We start from the raw sequence: 22,421 nt of genomic DNA, 5'->3' as shown, positions 1-22,421 counted from the left end.
AACCTATGCCCTCTAATTCTGGACTCCCCGGCCCCAGGGAAAAGACTTTGTCTATTTATCCTATCCATGCCCCTCATTATTTTGTAAACCTCTATAATGTCATCCCTTAGCCTCCGACGCTCCAGGGAAAACAGTCCCAGCCTGTTCAGCCTCTCCCTATAGCTCAAATCCTCCAACTGTGGCAACATCCTTGTAAATCTTTTCTGAACCCTTCCAAGTTTCACAACATCTTTCCGATAGGAAGGAGACCAGAATTGCACGCAATATTCCAACAGTGACCTAACCAATGTCCTGTACAGCCGCAACATGACCTCCCAACTCCTGTACTCAGTACTCTGACCAATAAAGGAAAGCATACCAAACGCTTTCTTCACTATCATATCTACCTGCGACTCTGCTTTCAAGGAGCTATGAACCTGTACTCCAAGGTATCTTTGTTCAGCAGCACTCTCTAGGACCTTACCATTAAGTGTACAAGTCCTGCTAAGATTTGCTTTCCCAAAATGCAGCACCTCGCATTTATCTGAGTTAAACTCCATCTGTCACTTCTCAGCCCATTGGCCCATCTGGACCAGATCCTGTTGTAATCTGAGGTAACCCTCTTTGCTGTCCACTACGCCTCCAATTTTGGTGTCATCTGCAAACTTACTAACTGTACCCCTTATGCTCGCATCCAAATCATTTATGTAAATGACAAAAAGTAATTCAAGGATCCCAACACCGATCCTTGTCCACTGGTCACAGGCCTCCAGTCTGAAAAATAACCCTCCACCACCACCCTCTGTCTTCTACCTTTGAGCCAGTTCTGTATCCAAATAGCGAGTTCTCCCTGGATTCCATGAGTTCTTACATTGCTAATCAGTCTCCCATGGGGAACCTCGTCAAACGCCTTACTGAAGTCCATATAGATCACATCTACTGCTCTGCCCTCATCAATCTTCTTTGTTACTTCTTCAAAAAACTCAATCAAGTTTGTGAGACATGATTTCCCACGGACAAAGCCATGTTGACTATCCTTAATCCGTCCTTGCCTTTCGAAATACATGTACATCCTGTCCCTCAGGATTCCCTCAAACAACTTGCCTACCACTGAGGTCAGGCTCACTGGTCTATAGTTCCCTGGCTTGTCTTTACCTCCCTTCTTAAACAGTGGCACCACGTTTGCCAACCTCCAGTCTTCCGGCACCTCACCTGTGACTATCAATGATACAAATATCTCAGCAAGAAGCCCAGCAATCACTTCTCTAGCTTCCCACAGAATTCTCGGGTACACCTGATCAGGTCCTGGGAATTTATACACCTTTAACCGTTTCAAGGCATCCAGCACTTCCTCCTCTGTAATCTGGACATTTTGCAATATGTCACCATCTATTTCCCAACAGTCTATATCTTCCATATCCTTTTCCACAGTAAATACTGATGCAAAATATTCATTTAGTATCTCCCCCATTTTCTGTGGCTCCACACAAAGGCCGCCTTGCTGATCTTTGAGGGGCCCTATTCTCTCCATAGTTACCCTTTTGTCCTTAATATATTTGTAAAAACCCTTTGGATTCTCCTTAATTCTATTTGCCAAAGCCATCTCATGTCCCCTTTTTGCCCTCCTGATTTCCCTCTTAAGTATACTCTTACTTCCTTTATACTCTTCTAGATTCCCTACAGTATGGAAACAGGTCCTTCGGCCCAACCCTCCAAAGAGTAACCCACCCAGAGCAATTTCCCTCTGACTAATGCACCTAACAATATGGACAATTTACCATGGTCAATTCACCTGACCCGCACATCTTTGGACTGTGGGAGAAAACTGGAGCACCCGGAGGAAACCCACGCAAGCACATGGAGAATGTGCAAGCTCCACACAGACAGTTGCCCGAGACTAGAATCGAACCTGGGACTCTGGTGCTGTGAGGCAGCAGTGCTAACCACTGAGCCACTGTGCCGCCCCGTCTTGCATATTGTTAAATATTTTATTCCCAGGTGTTCCTAGATGTTCTAAGATATTCTAAAATACTTCTGAATAATATCAAACTGGATTATATTGGATTTGGTGTGATGTATAATCATTGAGTTATACAGCATGAAAACAAACGGTTCGGTCCACTTAAACTGTGGACACTTAAACTGACCTGACCTAATTTGCCAGTGTTATATCCCTCTAAACCCTTTCTATTCATATACCCATCCTGATGCCTTTAATTGTTGTAATTGTACCCGACTCCACTACTTCCTCTGGCAGCTCGTTCTATACATGCACCACCCTCTGTGTCAAAATGTTGCCCCTCAGTTCCTCAGCCCCTCAATGCACTAACCAATGAAGGCAAGCGTGCCAAACACCACCTTCACCACTCTGTCTACCTGTGACTCCACTTTCAAGGAGCAATGCACATGCACCTCCATGTCCATTTCTTCGGCAGTATTCCCCAGGGTCCTACCTTTAATTGTATAACTCCTATTTTGATTTGCCTTTCCAAAATGCAATGCCTCACATTTATCTAAATTAAACTCCATCTACCACTCCTCAGCCCATTGGCTCTTCTAATCAAGTCCTCTTGTACTCTCAGATAACCTTTTTCATTCTCACTACACTACCAATTTTGATGTCTTCTGCAAACTTACTAACCATACCTCCTATATTCACATCCAAATCATTTATATAAATGATGAAAAGCAGTGGACCCAGCACCGATCCTTGTGGCACACCACTGGTTACACACCACCACCACGCTCTGTCTCCTACCTTCAGGCCAACTTTGTATCTGATTGGCTAGCTCCCCTTGGATCCACGTAATCTAACCTCACTAGGGTGGCACGGTGGCTCAGTAGTTAGCACTGCAACCTCACAGCACCGGAGACCCGGGATCGTTTCCGACCTCGGGCAACTCTATGTATGGAGTTTGCACGTTCTCCCTGTGTCTGTGTGGGTTTTCTCCGAGTGCTCCAGTTTCCTCCCACAATCCAAAGATATGCAGGTCAGGTGAATTGGCCATGCTAAGTTGTCCATGGTGTTATGTACATTAGTTAGAGGAATGGGTCTGTGTGGACTTGTTGGGCTGAAGGACCTGTTTCCATACTGTAGGGAGTCTAATCTAGTCTATCATGCAGAACCTTGTTGAATGTCTTGCTGAAGTCTATATACACAATGTATACTGCTCTGCCTTCATCAGTCCACTTTGTCACTTCTTCAAAAAACTCAATCAAGTCAGTGAGACATGATTTCTCACACAAAGCCATGTTGACTCTCCTTAATCAGTCCTTGCCTTTCCAAATACCTATAAATTCTGTCCCTCAGAGTCTCCTCCAACAACTTAATAGCCACTAACATCAGACTGTGGTTCCCTGGCTTTTTCCCTTCCACCTTTCGTACATAATGGTACCACATTTAACCAACTTCCAGTTTTCCAGCCCCTCCCCTGTGGCTATTGATGATACAAATATCTCAGCATGAAGCCCACCAATCTCTACCCTAGCTTCCAACAAAGTTCTAGGATACACTTGATCAGGTCCTGGAATTTATCCATGTATATGCATTTAAGACGTAAAAGTGTTCCTCTACTGCAATATGGATGCTTTCAAAATATCACTGTTTGTTTCCCCAAGTCCTCTCGCTTCCATATCCTTCTCCACAATAACCACTGATGCAAATTATTTGAAGTAATTCACCCATCTCCTGAGGTTTCTCACTTAGACACCCATGTTGATCTTTGAGGAGTCCTGTTTTCTCCCTAGTTACTATTTTTTTCCTTAATGTTTTTATAGCATCTCTTTTAATTCTCCTTAACCTTATTTGCCAAAGCTATTTCGTGTCTTGTTTTTGCCCTCCACTATTTCCCTCTTAAGTACTTATACTGCCCTTATACTCCTCTAGGGATTGACTTGATCCCAGCTGTCAATACCTGCCATATACCTCCTTTTTCTTGACCAGAGCCTCGAATTCTCTTGTCATTCAGCATCCCCTGCACACACCAGCCTTGTCCTTCGTATTAAACATAGTGTGCCTAACCTCCTTATCTAATTTTTAAAGGCCTCCCCCTTTCTATCCATCCCTTTATCTACAAATAGCCTCTCCCAATCAACTTTTGAAAGTTATTGCCTAATACTTGGTCTAATTTAATCTTTTAAGTTTTTTAGATCGGGTCTATCTTTTTTGATAACTATTTTAAAACTAATCGAATTATTTTCACTAGCCCCAAAGTGCTCCCTCACTGACACCACAGTGACCTGCCCTGCCTTATTTCTCAAAAGAAGCTCAAGTGTTGCTACTTCTCTAGTCGGTACATCCACATACTGAAAAAGAAAATTTTCTTGTGTTCATTGAACAAATTCCTCTCCATTCCAAGCCCTTGGCACGACAGCAGTCCCAGTCTATGTTTGGAAAGTTAAAATCTCCTTACATACTTGCTTCTTAATTTCCTTCTGATTATTGGGGAGGGCCTATAGCACAATCCCAATAAGGTGATTAACCCCTTCCTATTTCTCAGTTTCACCCATATAACTTCACTGGACCTTCTCCCAGGAATATCCTCCTTAAGTACAGCAGTAATGTTATCCTTAATCAAAAACACCACTCTCTCTCCTCTCTTGCCCTCCCCCCCTTTATATCCTTACTTTAGCACCCATACTCTGGAACATTAAGCTGCTAATCCTGCCCCTTCCTGAGCCACATTTCTGTAATAGCTATTATATCCTAGTCCCATGTTCCCAATCATGCCTGAGTTCATCTTCCTTACCTGTTAGGCCTCTTGCATTGAAATAAATGCAGTTTAATGTATCTGTCTTACCTTGTTCTCTGCCTTGCTCTTGCCTACATTGACTATTTACCTTCTCCCCTTCTCTGCGGTACCAGCCTCAGACTTACCATTTTTCACATTATTTCATTGGGTCCCACTTCCCATCTGTTAGTATCTTTTGGTGTAGCACTATATTTATCTACTCCGTGTGTTGATTATTATTATGTTAATAAAATAGCAACATTAATGAAATGTTTGATTTAAATTTTTCTGTTACAACTGAAATGAACTCCTAATATCTCATACACTTCCTTAAGTGGGGAGGTGTATTTAGCTGGGAAGGTTGTAGCATAGCTAAGCTTTATTAAGCAAGCTATTTGGAGGGAGATAACATTCTCAGGCAGCTTTGTCTCCTGTGGGATGGTTACATAAATCCTACAATCCTAAGACTCAACATTTGTGGAACTGTCTAGCTTAAAATCGGCAGACAGAGGTTATCAAAGAATTACTCCTGATGTAATAGCTCTGAGTAAAAGTTAAAGGCTGTAAACCACTTCAAAGGTGCATACACATCTCTTGTTCAAGTTCTTATTCCAGGAATTGATTACAAAAATCAAAAGCAAGAACTTGTTGACTTATGAAACTAATCATTTGAATAAGATGTAAATTGAAGTTGTATTTGCCTGCTCTACTGGATTCAGTATGTCCAGTAGCAATGTTTCAGAGAAGAGCAGGTTGCTATTCGGGTGAACTGGCAAATATTTAGCCCTCAATCAGCATCATAAAAAAAAAATCTGGTTTACCACATTGTGCTCATGGGAGTTTGCTGTGCACAAGGCTGTGATATTTCCTATGTTACAACAGAGGCAATTATTTCAATGCGATTCTTTGGCGATAAAACACTTAGAGATGGTTGATTTTTAAAAATGTGAGATCGGAATAGATTTTGCCAGTGAGAGAGTTATCAGGTGTTTCATCAATAAAGTTATTCAAAGCTACAACTTTACACAACTTCAGGTCATCCCAAAGCACTTTTCAGTAGACCAGTGCCTGTACAAACATTGGCAAACAATTTCAATGAAGCAAGTCCTGACATCTAGCAAGTAAACAAATGAGACAGATACTGTGTTTTAGAAATGAATATTGCCCAGAACATCAAAAGGATTTCTTTGCTTTTCAGATAACATCACAAAATCTTATGTACACTCTAAAGAATATATGAATATATATATAAAGATTTAACATCTCATTGCAGTGATGACACCTACATTGAAGTGCTAGCCTATAGTATGTGTTTAAATGTTTTTGAACACAGAACCTTCCAAATCAGGAGAGAGTTGTTGTTTACAGATATTCTGAATTTATTCCACGGCCTACACAAAGGTCCTCCATTGCAAAAATAAGAGTTGAGTCCTAAGACTCCAAAACAATACTCTAGGTAGTTTTGTTTTTGTTTAGCTCCCTAATGCTACATGAGTCATTTCCTACCAAACCTCCACTGGGTGCATGTCCCTGAGATGGTACTGAGGAGTAAGAAATCATATGAAACAAGTATTGACATTGGGAGAAACACATTAGGGCAGAGGAACATTATTATTTAATTAGCTAATTAAATATTGTCAGCACCAAGTGAGTACACTTTTTTCCTCTACATACAACTTTAGCAAAAGTGAGGATGTATTAACAATAATCTATTTATACAGTCTTGTTTCCCCAGAACATTAATGCAGTAATGTATCTACATGTTGGACTATTAATTCACCTGTTAGGTTCTTTGTTATTATAGAAAAAAATTAAAATGAACTCATGCAACCTGTCAAAGATGATAAGCAAGTTCAGGCAATAATTGAATGTGGGTTCTGCTAATGTTTTTACTTAAGAATCACTTTTTTTTATTAGAACCCTTCAATTGTGTTTCTGTCCATCGAGTTTACTGCTAGTCATTCTTTATTTTTCAATATATGCAGAATGTCCTGTAGCAATATTTCAGAGAAGAGCAGGTTGCTATTCGGGTGAACTGGCAAATATTTAGCCCTCAATCAGCATCCTAAAAAACAGTCTGGTTTACCACATTGTGCTCACAGTTTGCTGTGCACAAGGCTGTGATATTTCCTATGTTACAACAGAGGCAATTGAATTTTTCAATAAAGAATACAACTAATGTGTTGTCTATGTTTAATTAAATATGTAGTAATATAAACTACCTTGTTTTAACAGGATTGGAGAATTCATGTTGACCAAATGCATCAGCATAAAGAGGGAATTGAAGCCTCTCTTAAAGAGACAAAGGTACCACCTTATTTAAATATAAAGATGTCTGATCTCTTAATCCTTAAATCATAAGGAGCATTGTTAAATAAATTTGTGGGCTCAAGTTGAGGATTTTTTGCACAAACACTGAGCAACAAAATGCTAGCTGACTTGCTTAGTTGGAAAATATTATGCTCCTGTGTGGTTAAACTATTCCAATATTAAACTAGTGGATGTACAATTGAAACAGATAATGAAAGTAATAACAAGAACTATGACTGGGTAACAATGGTCAAATTTATGGTTCCTAATATTAGGTATCAGATTGCAGCATGGAGCTGTCTTATGAAATTCATTGCAATGCTACCACTACAACATTTCAATCACAGACACCTTTTAGGTTAAAGGCAGGAGGTTTAGTGGGGAGTTGAGAAACAATGTTTTCTCCCAAAGAGATGGTAGGATGTAATGCATGGTTTGGGAGGGTAGTAGGGGAGTGTAACCTCACAACTTTCAAAAAGTGCTTGCTAAACAGTTTAAATGTCAGAGCATTCATGGTTATGGGCCATTTTCTGGAAAGCAGACTAATGTGGATTTAGCACAGTTTTGGCAGTGTATTTGATCAGTTGAAGGGCCTCTTCCGTATTGAACAATTTTGGATTCTATTCAAAACGTATCTCATACAACTCATCAGCAGACCAGTGTGACCAACGATCTCCACTGAATATGTTGCTTCATTATGAGGAACAGAATGGGAGTGAGCTGCTCTCTGCAAGAAACTTCTCCTTTATCACTCAGCCTAATGAAAGGTAGCATGGCTGCAGGCAGCCACTGTTGCAAACTCAAGCCATTGTAACTGTGGAATGGTAGAGTCTGCAACAAATGACCATGCCTTATGACTCTTAAACAGTCATATGTGTAGTTGCAGGTAAGGATGCTACATGTCTACTGAATGAGTGCTTATTTTGTCTCCCAGATGGATTTTCCAGAGGTCACATGATTGTTTCAAAGGTACTGAGTAGATAGTGTGTGTCAGGTGCTGATTTAATCTCCTTGAAATTTTTGACTTTTAGTTTATCTCTAGCTTTTATTGTTTGTATTTTCCAATTTTATTGTACTACTTGTGCATTCATATATAAAATGGTACCAAGTCTTTTATCTTCAGTATATGTCACATTTGTTTTGTTTTCCTCGTATCTGTCTTAATTTAATGTTGCTATTTATAGTACCATGCTTTGAATTTCATTTTTGAGGTTGTAGCCTTGCGTTGAGTTTGCGTCTCTTTTGACTTGCTATTAATCATCCTTTATTTTTCTATAAGTAATCCATTACAAATACTTACTTTCTGGGGCATCGTTATAGTCTGGAGGCAAGCTAGTCTGGCAGTGGTGTGCTTTGGATTTTGCCATTTTAGTTGATAAGTAAGAATTAGTGCTTGTAGAAGGAAATAACTTGCACTAGAGTTTCCATATGTTCCAAAGCACATCACAATCAAGTCATTATTATTCTGTTGGTAAATGCAGTTGACCACATATGTACAGCAATCTTAAGCTGAGTAAAGTATAATAAAATGAAAATGTATTCAATCAGTTGGCATTCTGCTATTTATGTGGAAGTGATTTTTTTTTTAAACCTTCCAGTCCTTTTTTCTTCTCGTTTTTAATATTTCAAGTTAATTCATCTTCACTGAATTTGCTGTTATCTGACAGAGTTACTTGGACAGGCTTCAAGATGAAATTAGTCGAACACTGGAAAAGGTCAGCAGTAGGGAGAAATATGTTAACAACCAGTTGGAGAATTTGATTCAGGAATTCCGCGCTGCTCAGACCCAACTAAATGAGGTAATCTGCCATGTTCTCTTTAATATAGCAGTTCTTAATCTTAGTTCTTCATTTATATTTTATAAATCTGTTGAATTTTCTCGTAGGCCAAAGATAGATACCAGCAAGGAAGTGGAGGTGTAACAGAACGAACCCGACTTCTGTCTGAGGTAGAATTACTATTAACTGAAAAACTGTTTGTCAGTTTTTAATTTGATCTGAAGGTTTTTCTTATGCTTCTCTGGAACTTTTTGGCAAGGCTGACATTTGTTGCTGATACCTATTTGCCCTTGAGCTGAGCTTGATAGACCATTTCAGAGGGTAAATAAAAATGAACAACCTTTTAGGCCAGACCAAGTAAAGACAGCAGATATCCTTCCCTAAAGAACAGTAATAAACCAGATGGGTTTTTATTCTTGTTTTTCTCCTCTCCCATAAAAGGACTGATTTTTGTCTGAGTGTAAAGTTCCAACTTGACTTCTGGATTGTTCATCCATTCATATTGTCACTGTAGCACCACTTCTTGTATTTTCTTGCAGGAAACTTAATAGCTTTTATTTATTTAAAATACCTTTTTGTCACCTTCCCTCAGAAGGTAAACACACTGTGTGATATGCAGATAACAAACCAGCTCCAAATTTTAATCTGTCCTCAACTAATTGATCTCATCAGAGCCAATTGTGTGCACATCATTGGTTTGTTTCAATGGTCCTTAGCTAGTGTAGAAAAATAGAACATAGAACATAGAACATAGAAGAATACAGCGCAGTACAGGCCCTTTGGCCCTCGATGTTGCGCCGATCCAAGCCCACCTAACCTATACTAACCCACTATCCTCCATATACCTATCCAATGCCCGCTTAAATGCCCATAAAGAGGGAGAGTCCACCACTGCTGCTGGCAGGGCATTCCATGAACTTACGACTCGCTGAGTGAAGAACCTACCCCTAACTTCAGTCCTATATCTACCCCCCCTTAATTTAAAGCTATGCCCCCTTGTAATACCCGACTCCATACGCGGGAAAAGGTTCACACTGTCAACCCTATCTAACCCCCTAATCATCTTGTACACCTCAATCAAGTCACCCCTAAACCTTCTTTTCTCTAATGAAAACAGCCCCAAGTGTCTCAGTCTATCCTCATACGATCTTCCTTCCATACCAGGCAACATCCTGGTAAACCTCCTCTGCACCCGTTCCAGTGCCTCCACATCCTTCCTATAGTATGGCGACCAAAACTGCACACAATATTCCAGATGCGGCCGCACCAGAGTTTTATACAACTGCATCATGACCTCAGGACACCGGAACTCAATTCCTCTACCAATAAAAGCCAGTACGCCATATGCCTTCCTCACCGCACTATTTACCTGGGTGGCAACTTTCAGAGATCTGTGTACATGGACACCAAGATCCCTCTGCTCATCCACACTACCAAGTATCCGACCATTAGCCCAGTACCCCATCTTTTTGTTATTCTTCCCAAAGTGAATCACCTCACATTTAGCTACATTGAATTCCATTTGCCACCTTTCTGCCCAGCTCTGCAGCTTCTCTATATCCTGCTGTAACCTGCCACATCCTTCCTCACTGTCAACAACTCCTCCGACTTTCGTATCATCCGCAAACTTGCTCACCCAACCTTCTAACCCCTCTTCCAGGTCATTTATAAAAATGACAAACAGCAATGGTCCCAAAACAGATCCTTGCGGAACACCGCTAGTGACGGCACTCCATGAAGAAACTTTGCCATCAACTACTACCCTCTGTCTTCTTCCATCCAGCCAATTCCTAATCCAAACCTCCAACTCACCCTCAATGCCATATCTCCGTATTTTCTGCAGTAGCCTACCATGGGGAACCTTATCAAACGCCTTACTAAAATCCATATATACCACATCTACTGCTTTCCCCTCATCAACCTCCTTCGTCACCTTTTCAAAGAATTCAATAAGGTTTGTGAGGCACGACCTGCCCTTCACAAAACCATGCTGACTATCCTTGATCACATTATTCCTATCCAGATGTTCATAGATCCTATCCCTTACAATTCTCTCTAAGACTTTGCCCACAACAGAAGTGAGACTCACCGGCCTATAGTTACTAGGGTTATCCCTACTCCCCTTTTTGAACAAGGGAACCACATTTGCTATCCTCCAGTCTTCTGGCACTACTCCTGTAGACAAAGAGGACATAAAAATCAAGGCCAATGGCTCTGCAATCTCCTCCCTTGCTTCCCAGCTGGGCAGAAAGGTGGCAAATGGAATTCAATGTAGCTAAATGTGAGGTGATTCACTTTGGGAAGAATAACAAAAAAATGTTGGATAAGATTTCAAACTCCTGATCACGACTTTGGCATGTGTTGGAAAATTCAAGTGACAATAGGATTCTGTTTGTCTCTGTTACCCCTTGTGGCGAAAAAGCTGATAGTTGTATATTTTGTCACTAATGCTTGAAGGATATGTGTTTCATGGTTACTCCAATAATACATGAATTAATGCCTGAAAGAGAATGTGATAGTAAAATTAGAGAATTTAAAAATTATTCCCTCCAGGCCTAATGGCTTTTATTTTAATAAGTTTGAAAACTACTTTATATCATTTCACTTTTAAAAATTCTACCGAGATCTTTTACAATATTTTGTGCATATCTTTCAGATTAGTGAAGAATTAGAAAAGGTGAAACAAGATATGGAAGAAAAGGGCAGCAGCATGACTGATGGAGGTAAGTAAATGACAGCAAGGTAACCTTTTCAAATTATGTGTTACAAGTTTATAAGTTTTGGTAACGAGAGGATCAACAAAGCAGGAGGTAAGGAGGATTCTTTTAGAGAGGTGTTAGAAATGGAATATTTTGCAAAACAGTGATGAAAGCAAATTTCAAAGTCTTTTAAAGAAGTATGTACGGGGGTCTGAGTAAAGAAAAAAAAAAGTATTGCAAATGGTAGTAGAATTAGATTAAATGGATAGCTGTTTCAGAAAGCTAACGCAGCTCTCCTGCACACAGTTTTGGAGAAATTTCTCTTTCGCTCCTTGAAGGGGAACCAGAGAACCTCAGACAAGATATGGTAGCAATCTTCAATGTTGACCCCTGACTAAATTGCCTTTCTTTAGTCCCAGTAACACCAGAACTTCCAGGTTTTTTATTTATTCATCATGGAACCTGAGCGTTGATGTTGGCCCACGTTTATTACCTATCCCTAGCCACCCAAGAGAAGGTGGCAGTGAGTTTCCTTCTTGAACCACTGCAGTCCACTTTCTGTAGTTGGACCCACATTTCCATTAGGGATTTTCAGGATTTGACCCAGCGACAGTGAAGGAATGGCAATATATTTCAAGTCAGAATAGTGATGGTAACACTTTTGAATGTAAAGGGGCAATGGTTAGGTTATTGGGGATGGCCATTGCCTGTGGAATTTGTATGGTGCAAATGCTACGTGCCTTTTGTTAGCCCAAGTCTGGATGTTGACAAGATGTTGTTGCATTTAAACCTGAATTACTTCAGTATCTGAGGAATCGCAAATACCCACTTCTGACATTAGGATGGACAGAAGTGCCCAGTTCTAGTCTCCCTGTTATTAAAAAGGATATTATTAAGCTAGAGAGGGGTCAGAAAAGATTTATGAGGATGTCAAATTGTTAGAGTTGTTAAGAAGGCATATGGTGTGTTGGCTTTCATTAGCAGAGGGATTGAGTTTAAGAGCTGTGAGGTTATGCTGCAGCTCTGTAAGGCCCTAGTTAGACCACATTTGGAATATTGTGTTCCGTTCTGCTCACCTCAGTCTAGGAAGGATGTGCAAGCTTTAGAGAGGATGCAGAGGAGATTTACCAGGATGCTGCTTGGACTTGAGGGTATGTCTTATGAAGAAAGGTTGAGGGAGCTAGGGTTTTGTCATTGAAGCAAAGGAGGATGAGAGGATAAAAGTTTGGCACAATATCATGGGCCGAAGGGCCTGTACTGTGCTCTATTGTTCTATGTCGGCAGGAATGGAAGGTTGAGTTATAAGAAGAGGCTGGAACCTTTTCACTGGAGCATTTGAGGTTGAGAGGTGACCTTAGAGATTTATAAAATCGTAAGGTGTATGTAGGTTTCTTTTCCCTAGAGTGGGGGATTTCGAGACTAGGGGACATGTTTTTAAGACATGAGGGGCAATTCTTTATTTGCATTGAGAGTGGTTCGTGTGTGGAATAAGCTTCCAGAGGAAGTGGCGGATATGGGTACAATTATAATGTTTAAAAGACTATTAGATAAGTACATGAATAAGGAATATTTAGAGGGACATGGGCCAAGTGCAGACAGGTGGGTCTGATTTAGTTTGGGATTATGGTTAGCATGGACTGGTTGGACCGAAGAGCCATACAGCACGGAAAGAGACCCTATGATTCTAAGCTGCTGAAGATGATTTGGGTCTTGGACACTTCCCTGAGGAACTCCTGCAGAAATGTCCTGGACCTGACTTGAGCGGCTTGGGAGAACACAGCAGCTCCCTCTCATCTGGCTAAGCTGTGGACAATGGGATGCGCTGCTACAATGGCACCGACAATTTATTCCGCAGCACCAATTCAATCCTCAGTCGAGGAATTTTGCTGCCAGTTTTTTTAAACGTTTTTTTTTAGCAGTGATCAATAATCCACTTTTATTTTTTGTTTTGCGTCCAATCTAGTGCAAACACCAGATGTAAATGATGCTTAAGTATCAAATCAGCATAGTTTTCAATGACCTAAAAGTGCTAGTTTTGAGATCTTGTGTGTTGCAAAGGACCGAGCAGGATTTAGAAACGGGTCAGAGGAGGGAAGAAGAGGAGGAAGGAGGAGGATGGAGGCTGGCCAGTTCGGGATGCGGCCGGCCTCTGTTCCCCAATTGCTTGTCCCGGGCCGATGAGGATTATTACAGGACAGAAGGTGCTGGAGCTGGAGGAGGACAGGAAGAGAAAGAGAGGAATGCGCTTCTCCACACGGGGATGGACTTGATGTCACTCAGTAGCACCAAGAGCCCATTGTGCAGGATCTGTATCCAGGGACCAGACCAGGTACAGTGAGCATAAATGGTGAGATAGAACATTTTACTTACATAACCCTGATGAGCCATGATTCTCAACACCAAGGTTTGCATCGAAGGCTTGAGAGTTGTTAAAGGAATAATGAATAAACAGCGTTTGTACGTTTCTGGGAATATACATTTACTTGTGTGGAAATATTGTTATTCCCTCGAGTATAGAAAGTTAAAGGTGTGTAAAATAATAAAAGAATTTGACAGTTTCTTTCCATGACCCTTTCCCCTTTTTTTGGTGGAGGGGGGAAATCTTCAGAACAGAAATTCGAGCGCAGCAGGGTATGGTCAGAGAGTACGTCTTCACACACAAAGGGAAGTGGGAATCTGGAACTCTTTCTGTATACCTCACAAAACTGATTTCTGTAGGTAAGGGCATTCAGGGATGTAGAACCCAGGCAGTTAAGCAGAATTAAGATTCAGATCAATCATGATCTAATTGAATTGGTGGAGCGGTACAAAGGGCTGAATGGCCTCCTCTATCTAGTTGCTGTTTACGAAAAGATAATTTTAATTGTTTTTATTGAGTGAGTTATATTATAAAGGGTATAGCTAAGGGCACTGCTTGACTGGCCACTCGGGTGTTTCCTTTCTTCCTGGTGGTGGAATATAAATAAAGATTTATACACTTGTTGTTTTTCACTGATTTAAAGAAACCAAAAGAGGCAAAAAAAAAATTAAAAAAGGTATATCTTAAGATCTCTAACAACAGCAACATTGGAACTGCTCTGAAATCAGTAGGCTGATCAGCAGTGGAAAGGCTATTGGTGTCTTTATGAGAATTAACATGGTCCCAGATTGGAGATGTCCTTTTACAGAACTGACCAAAATAAGTTTGGGATAGGGCTGGGTGTCGAGGAGGGGAGGGGATGGTGACTGAATGTTAGAGAGGCCAGCAGGAAATGGGCTGAGGTAGCTGGGATCTGGCATTGTTGGAATTTGAGGGTGATGAAATGAACATAGATTTTGACCTTGAAATTTATATTGAGGCTAAATCTGATTTTGTGAGTTTTGTCTTTTGGTTTGATTAAACTGGGTAAGATTATTCTTGGTGATTTGGGATTTTTATGCAATAATTCCTATATCAATTATCTTGCAGAATGGAAGTAACACACGCTGAATTCATGGCTCAGTACCAGTAAAAAAGATGGAAAACTGATATTAAAAAAAAACAGACTCACCCCCCCCCCCCCCCCCCCCCCAATTCCATAGTGCTCTTAAGGAGAATATGGGGGAGTGATCAATGATTCTATACTTTACTATCTGTAAACGAGTATGCTTAAACTATTACAGAAGATTGCAGCTTTATCACATTGTGTATTAGTTTGCATGGAGCAATTTTAGCCTAGCTTGAGAAGTGGGAAATCTATGGGAACACGTGGGATGCAGTTTCTGTCCCCATAACATTATGGACAGTGATAATGGATGGGTGTAAATCAGGATTACATCTGATCCCATCACATTCCTAATGAGCAAATAAGGTTAAAATTGCCCCCAGTTTGAATATCTCATTTACACTTAAGAATGAGTTACATGTGAGCTGAGATGGTCAAAGCATAGTCCAGTGACCACTTTAGCTGTGGTCACTGGACTATGCTTAACAATGTCTATCACCAAGTGGTTTTGGGTGCATGGGAAGCATTTTGTTTTGGTTGCAATGCCTTAGTTGTGTTGTGAACATGGTGGGCTGATTTGCTCTGTGTTAGTTCTCCTGAAATCATAAGGGTAAATCTGCTACAGTTAGTATTGGAGTGACCTTTTGTTGAATCTCAGTTTACAGAGCAGAGCAAACTCAACAATGGTAAATATTAATATCTGCTTCCAGTAGGGAATGAAGTGAAGCACTACTAAGCGTTTTGTCTTTTTGTCCTGCACTGTTACATTTTTTGCCTTGTGGTTAAACATCGCAACATAGCGAGAACTTGATGACAGTTTATGCTGAATGGGAGAGGGTTTGGACCATGATAATTGCAGTTCTGCCACATGCACTGGTTAGGCCACTTTTGGAATATTGCGTGCATTTCTGGTCTCCTTCCTATCGGAAGGATGTAAAACTTGAAAGGGTCAGAAAAGATTTACAGGGATGTTGCCAGGGTTGGAGGATTTGAGTTAAAGGGAGAGGCTGAATAGGCTAGGGCTGTTTTCCCTGGTGTGTCAGAGGCTGAGGGGTGATCTTATAGAGGTTTATAAAATTGAGGGGCATGGAGAGGGTAAATAGACAAGGTATTTTCCCTGGGTTGGGGGAGTCCAGAACTAGACGACATAGATTTAAGGTGAGAGGGGAAAGATTTAAAAGGGACCTCAGGAGCAACCTTTTCATGCAGAATGTGGGACATGCATGGAATGAGCTGCCAGAGGATGTGATGGAGGCTGGTACAATTACAGCATTTAAAAGGCATCTGGATGGGCATATGAATAGGAAGGATTTAGAGTGATGTGGGCCAAGTGCTGGCAAATGGGACTAGATTAATTTAGGATATCTGGTCGGCATGGAAGAGTTGGACTGAAGGTTCTGTTTCTGTGTTGTACATCTCTATGACTGACCTCCAATAACTGTGACCATCTTCCTATGTACCAGGTATGACTCCAGCCATTGGAGAGTTTGCCCCCTTAACATGTTGATTCCAGTTTTGCTGGGGCACCTTGATATCACGCTTCATTGAATGTTGTTTTGATGTCCACGCTGTCACTATCCCCTCACCTCTGGAATTCAGCTCTTTTGTCCATGATTGAACCAACATTTTAATGAGGTCAGGAGTTGTGGCCCTGGTGGAAACCAAACTGGGTGTCAGTAAGCAAGTTGTTGTTGATTAGGTGCTGCTTGATACCACTGGATGACACCTACCATCAATTTATGGGCAGCACGGTGGCACAGTAGTTAGCACTGCTGCCTTACAGCGCCGGAGACCCGGGTTCAATTCCCGCCTCAGGCGACTGACTGTGTGGAGTTTGCACGTTCTCCCCGTGTCTGCGTGGGTTTCCTCCGGGTGCTCCGGTTTCCTCCCACAGTCCAAAGATGTGCAGGTCAGGTGAATTGGCCATGCTAAATTGCCCGTAGAGTTAGGTAAGGGGTAAATGTAGGGGTATGGGTGGGTTGCGCTTCAGCGGGTCGGTGTGGACTTGTTGGGCCGAAGGGCCTGTTTCCACACTGTAAGTAATCTAATCTAAAGTAATCTAATCTATTCTAATTTACTGATGATTGAGAGTAGACGAATGGGATAGTAATTGGCCGGGTTGAATTTGTCCTGCTTTTTGTGGACAGGATATACCTGGTAATTTTCCACATTGTTGGAAGAGCATGGCTATGGGAGGGCAAGTTCTAGAGCACAAGTCTTCAGTACTATTGCTGGAATGTTCTCAAGGCCCATACCCTTTGCACTGTCCACTGTCACCAACCGGTTCATGATATCACGTGGAATGTATTGAATTGGCTGAAGACTGGTATTTCTGATGCTGGGGGCCACTGGCAGAGGAGAAAGTGAGGACTGCAGATGCTGGAGATCGGAGTCAGAATGTGGTGCTGGAAAAGCACGGCCAGTCAGGCAGCATCCGAGGAGCAGGAGAAATCAATGTTTCGAGCATAAGCCCTTCGTCAGGAAAGCTTCCTGACAAAGGGCTTATGCTCGAAACATTGATTCTCCTGCTCCTCGGTTGCTGCCTGACCAGCTGTGCTTTTCTAGCACAACGCTCATTGACCACTGGAAGAGTCGATAGATCACCCATTCGGTATTTCTGGCTGAAAATTGCTGAGAATGCCCCCGCTTTATCTTTCGTACTGACTTATTGGGCTCTTTCATCATTGAGGATAGGGATGTTTGTGGATCTTCCTCCTCCAATGAGCCATTATCATCTTAAGATGCTTTTTTTGATTATTTCTCCCTCGTGAAGGCTTCTTCCAGTTTTTATTGACTTAATATGCCCTTTTATTTATTAGTCATCTAGGTTTAAGACAATGCTTATATCAGTGTTTAGATTGTATTAAATTTATTGTCTGCATTCAAATAAATGTTTAATAATGCTGTACTAAACATACTTGCTAAACATGTGGTTATTGTTAAATAAATGGAATAACTCACTAAATTAATTGTTACTATCATTTCCAGCTCCGTTAGTGAAAATCAAACAAGCATTGACTAAACTGAAGCAAGAGATAACTCAAATGGATATACGAATTGGAGTTGTGGAGCATACTTTGCTACAGGCCAAGCTCAAAGAGAAATCGAACATGACCAGAGACATGCATGCTACCAATATTCCTGAAACTACAATAGGTGGTTATTGACATTTTACGTTTGTGTCCAAATTATATACTTCATTTGTTTGTTCTCAAATGGAAAATTACAGAACTCTTGTGATCTAACTGAAGAATCAAAAATCAGCGTTTAAGATTTTGGATTCTTTGACCAATCTCAACTGCAGCAAATCAGTAATTGATCATTTTTACTTGTAGTTACAGTAATCATTTGCACACTATAAATTGATGAAAACTGATTTAAAGAAATGCCATTGTTTCTATCATTAAAATATAATACTTTATTAAGCAGCAATCTTGCACTGCAATACTTGCCATAAGGATTTTGTTTTCTAATTAGTGGGTTGTTAATGCAGATTTATTTTTGAATACTTATGTTCCATTGTTATGGACAACAGGACCAATATACCTTTTAAATAGTAACTTTGTTAGAAATTTTTAATACCTCTTAAGTTTCTTCAAGGCCTGAGTTAAGAGCATATGACTTGTATAAAAATATATTCAATCTCTAATCACATGGAGCACACATGCTACCAGCAGCAATGAGGAAACAAATCTTAAATACAGTATTAAATGCATACAGATTAAATGCAATGGCTCACAAGATAGTAGTTCAGTCTTTGGATTTATTGCCATTAATTGTCTCTAGATTTTCCCTAAGGCTCGAGGTATTATTGTCTTCTAACATGCCCAGGATTGAATGTTTTTTTTATTAACACACATATCTTCATATTTATTTTAACACTGTCTTTATGAACTCATCCTATTCCAATGTTCTAAAATACAGTAAATTGTGCATATGTTTGTGCTGACAGATACTGTGCATGGTTTAACATTTTCTTGTATGTAATGCAGATGAGCATTTTGTGAGCTTTGTGTATTTGCAAACTGTAATCTTTGAATAAAATAAACTGTATTTTATCAGAAAATTTTTGCTTTACACTAATTCTACCTCTGACTTTCTTTGGCAAGTGCATTAATATCATATAAATTTATGCTTAAAAATTAACATCATATTAATGTTTGCTTCGCTTGTGGAGACCAGTATTTCTTCAGTTGCATAATTGTCTATATGTATAAGCTTGTTTATTGTATTTGCTAATTGCCTTCGAGCATCATGCAGTTATTCAAATAGCTATCTAAATACATCTTCCACTCATTTTTTTACATCTCTTGCAAGCTGTCAGCCTAATTTTACTTGTCCACTCTTTGTAAGTAATGCCTTTTCTTCTGGATATCCCTCACATGCTTGCCTGCATGTCTTGTATCTCTGCCATATGTGGAATTGCATTTTATGATTCATCACTGCTAGAGAGCATATTGTCTTCTCCTAATTCTTGTGTTCAGAATCTCAGATTCGGAGACTTTGTCCAGTGCAGGCGAAGTGCATTTTCCTGCTGTATAAGAATGATGACCTTTCTACGCAATGTTGTAAAGGCTGCTTTACATTGGGTTCAACAGTTTGCATTGTTTCACACATCAGTGGTAAGTAGCAAGTGCCACTTGCTACATTAGTATTGTTTTGCTGATGTAAGTACTGATGCATATTGTAATTGCCCATACTGACTCTTAGCCCACAAATTGATATGAGAACTATATCCTATCTAGTTTGTATAAACATATTTCCTTACAAAGTAGTTTTGAATTATGAAGTAGCAGTATTAAATTGAATATAAGGTTATAACGTTTGTTTTAAAATGAAAACTGATATTTAAAAATGCAAATTATGTAAATCAAAAATCTGACCCGATTTGAAAAATTATTTTTACTTGATCAATATTGCTCACAGAACGCATGTAACTCAATAGTACAAAATTTAAAAACCTTTAGGTAAGTGGACTGCATAAATTGTAAAAATACAATATGTAGACAGCTGAATTTAATAAATGATTCGGAGATGCCGGTGTTGGACTGGGGTGTACAAAGTTAAAAATCACACAACACCAGGTTATAGTCCAACAGGTTTAATTGGAAGCACACCAGCTTTCGGAGCGATGCTCCGAAAATCACCTGATGAAGGAGCGTCGTTCCAGGCTAGTGTGCTTCCAATTAAACCTGTTGGACTATAACCTGGTGTGTGATTTTTGAATTTAATAAAGTATTAGTCATGATGGGATTACAGGTCCGAATGCATTTTAACAGGAATTAATGCAATTTATATTTAATGTATTTGCTGCTTGTTATAGTTCATAAAGAGTATATATCATTTATATAAGCATATAAAGATATTTTAATTTTATCAACCAGCAATTCACTATCTTCTGCTTTTGGAAGTACAGTAGTATCTATTTCAATAACAATGACGTTTCTGAATGTAATGAGGGTGAAATAATATAAATCATACTGTTATATTTCACTTCTGCACCCGATTGTCCACAAAATAAGTAGCATTCACTCTGTTCTTCCTTCCAGAAAATCACGAATCCCACTAGCGTTTTGTTTAAAAAAAACTATTTGGAGCAAAACATTTGCAAACCAACTGGCTCACGTTAATTTTAGGTTTATATTTTAGTATAAGGCATGGCCACATAATTTATTAATGCTGGAACAAGAATGAATTTGCAGAGCATAGCAAATCCGCAAGAGATGCTAGTCACAAAACAAAATGAGAACTTCCATGATTTGCTGTTCTGCTCCTGTCAATGCTTCTTTGTCAGCCTCAGCAGAGAACAGTGTGTCTGACAGGGATAATAATACGATTCGAATTCTCAGAAGCTGTTGCTAGGACACCGACACACCCAGCGTTCTGACAGGTGGGAGTGGAAGGAATGTTATTTTTCAAGACCAGCTCTAGCTGCTGCTGAAAATTGTGTGAGGGCACGGCCAGGCGCAATGAAACGACGGGTCCACCCGGAAGAAATGTGGGAACCGCACAAATTCATGACTAGCCTTAACTTTTCAATGCCACACAACATAACCAGTCAAAAAGTTTTCAAATATATCATGATGGTTGTGATCATTGTCGCGGCTTTCTCCTGTGTGTCCCTCCTTTCGTCCCGAGTGTCAGGTATGTACTTAGAGTTGTCAGGATTTTCGCGTCCCACCCTGACTGGACACACCCCTCGCAGATTGGAGAACCGAACAGCTGAGTATGGGAGGCTGGACGCCTGCTGAGAGCGTAAACAGCGACATGAAACTTTTCGTGTTTTCCAGTTGTTTGGGGTCAGATGGCCAGTATTTGCAGTAACTAGCCTTTGGGTAGTCCAGAAGCTGGGACTCCTGTGGTACCTTGTTGGTGACCCTACCTCTGAGCCAGGAGGTTGGGTTCAAGTCCCACCTACTTCCAGAGGTGTATTTTGACATCTCTAAACAGATCGATGAGGAAGATATCCAGAAGCTGATGGGTCCTGTGTGGTATGCTGTTTTCTGTAATTCTGTGAAAATTATATGAAAGTTAAATAAATTGATGTGTATGATCATTACTGTTCCATCACCAAAGTTGATAGCATTATTGGCCATCAACGCTTGTTGCAAAAACCATCATCGGAATTACATTTTAATGATTAGCTTTCTGAAAGTAGAATTTGGAAAAAATTATACCTGAAGGTCCCAATCTCGTCAACAACTTGGATTTTTGTAGGAGGGAGTACATTTAAAATGTTTTGCAGAGAAGCCAATGTGAAAGTTTTTAATCATTCCTGTTATTACTGGGGGAGTTTTCCAGTATTATAATAATGAAGGAATGTTGATAGTTCCAAGTCATGGTGGGTGGCTTAGAGGGGAACTTTGAGGGGGTGGTGTTCCCATGTTTTTTTTTTGCCTTGTTCATCTAGTTGGTAGAATTTGCACGTATGGGAAATGATATTGAAAGAGTCTTGGCAAGTTGCTGCTGTGCATTTTGTAGATGCTGTCCACTGCAGCTGCTGTATACCATAGTGCAAGGAGTGAATGTTTAAGATCCTCGATGGGGTGTCAATCAAGCAGACTGTTTTGTACTGGATAGTGCTGAGCTTTTAAATGTTGGAGCTGCATCCCCTGAGGCAAATGGCAAGTATTCATTCAAACTTCTTACTAAGGCTTTGTAAATGTTGAGCCAGTTTTGGGATGTTAGTAGGTGTATTACTTATAGTATACCTGCTCTTCTACCCAGAGTATTTATGTTTTGGTTCATTTTTAATCATCAGTGACCTGGATGTTGGCATGCAATCTGTAACTCTTTCTGTAACTTTACATCTGACTCCTCTTCAGTCTAGATATTTACAGTTTGCATGCTGATGATGGAAGGTGTTGTATGCAGCAGTCCCTTATAACCGCAGATTGTGGCAGTTCACAGCCTCTCAGCCTAACTCTTTGTTTTTTGGCACTATGGAGACCAGGTATAAAT

General features: G+C 40.2%; 2 protein-coding genes across 5 annotated transcripts in view; both read left to right on the top strand.

Annotated features, from left to right (window-relative positions):
- ift57 (intraflagellar transport 57 homolog (Chlamydomonas)) overlaps positions 1-19,026 on the top strand; it is a 47,265-nt gene extending 28,239 nt beyond the window's left edge. For both annotated transcript variants that reach the window (XM_043690230.2, XM_043690229.2), the window contains 5 exons: positions 6,945-7,016; positions 8,687-8,818; positions 8,905-8,967; positions 11,454-11,520; positions 17,949-19,026. In XM_043690230.2, the coding sequence (XP_043546165.2) occupies positions 6,945-7,016; positions 8,687-8,818; positions 8,905-8,967; positions 11,454-11,520; positions 17,949-18,127 (513 nt within the window). In that variant the 3' untranslated portion in view covers positions 18,128-19,026. The remainder of the gene's footprint in view (positions 1-6,944; positions 7,017-8,686; positions 8,819-8,904; positions 8,968-11,453; positions 11,521-17,948) is intronic.
- A 109-nt stretch (positions 19,027-19,135) lies between these two features.
- The window catches only part of LOC122549946 (zona pellucida-binding protein 1-like), a 74,615-nt gene continuing 71,329 nt past the window's right edge, over positions 19,136-22,421 (top strand). For 2 of the 3 annotated variants that reach the window (XM_043690226.2, XM_043690225.2), the window contains exon 1: positions 19,136-21,104. In XM_043690226.2, coding sequence (XP_043546161.2) covers positions 20,930-21,104 — 175 coding nt within the window. In that variant the 5' untranslated portion in view covers positions 19,136-20,929. The other variant, XM_087987308.1, reaches the window with a different exon arrangement.

Source organism: Chiloscyllium plagiosum, unplaced genomic scaffold, assembly GCF_037043375.1.
Source record: "Chiloscyllium plagiosum isolate Xiang-an unplaced genomic scaffold, Cpla_swu_hap1 HiC_scaffold_5, whole genome shotgun sequence".
Classification (NCBI taxonomy): Eukaryota; Metazoa; Chordata; class Chondrichthyes; order Orectolobiformes; family Hemiscylliidae; genus Chiloscyllium; species Chiloscyllium plagiosum.
Note: the sequence above shows the minus strand (reverse complement) of the source record. Positions and strands in the feature narration are given on the sequence as shown.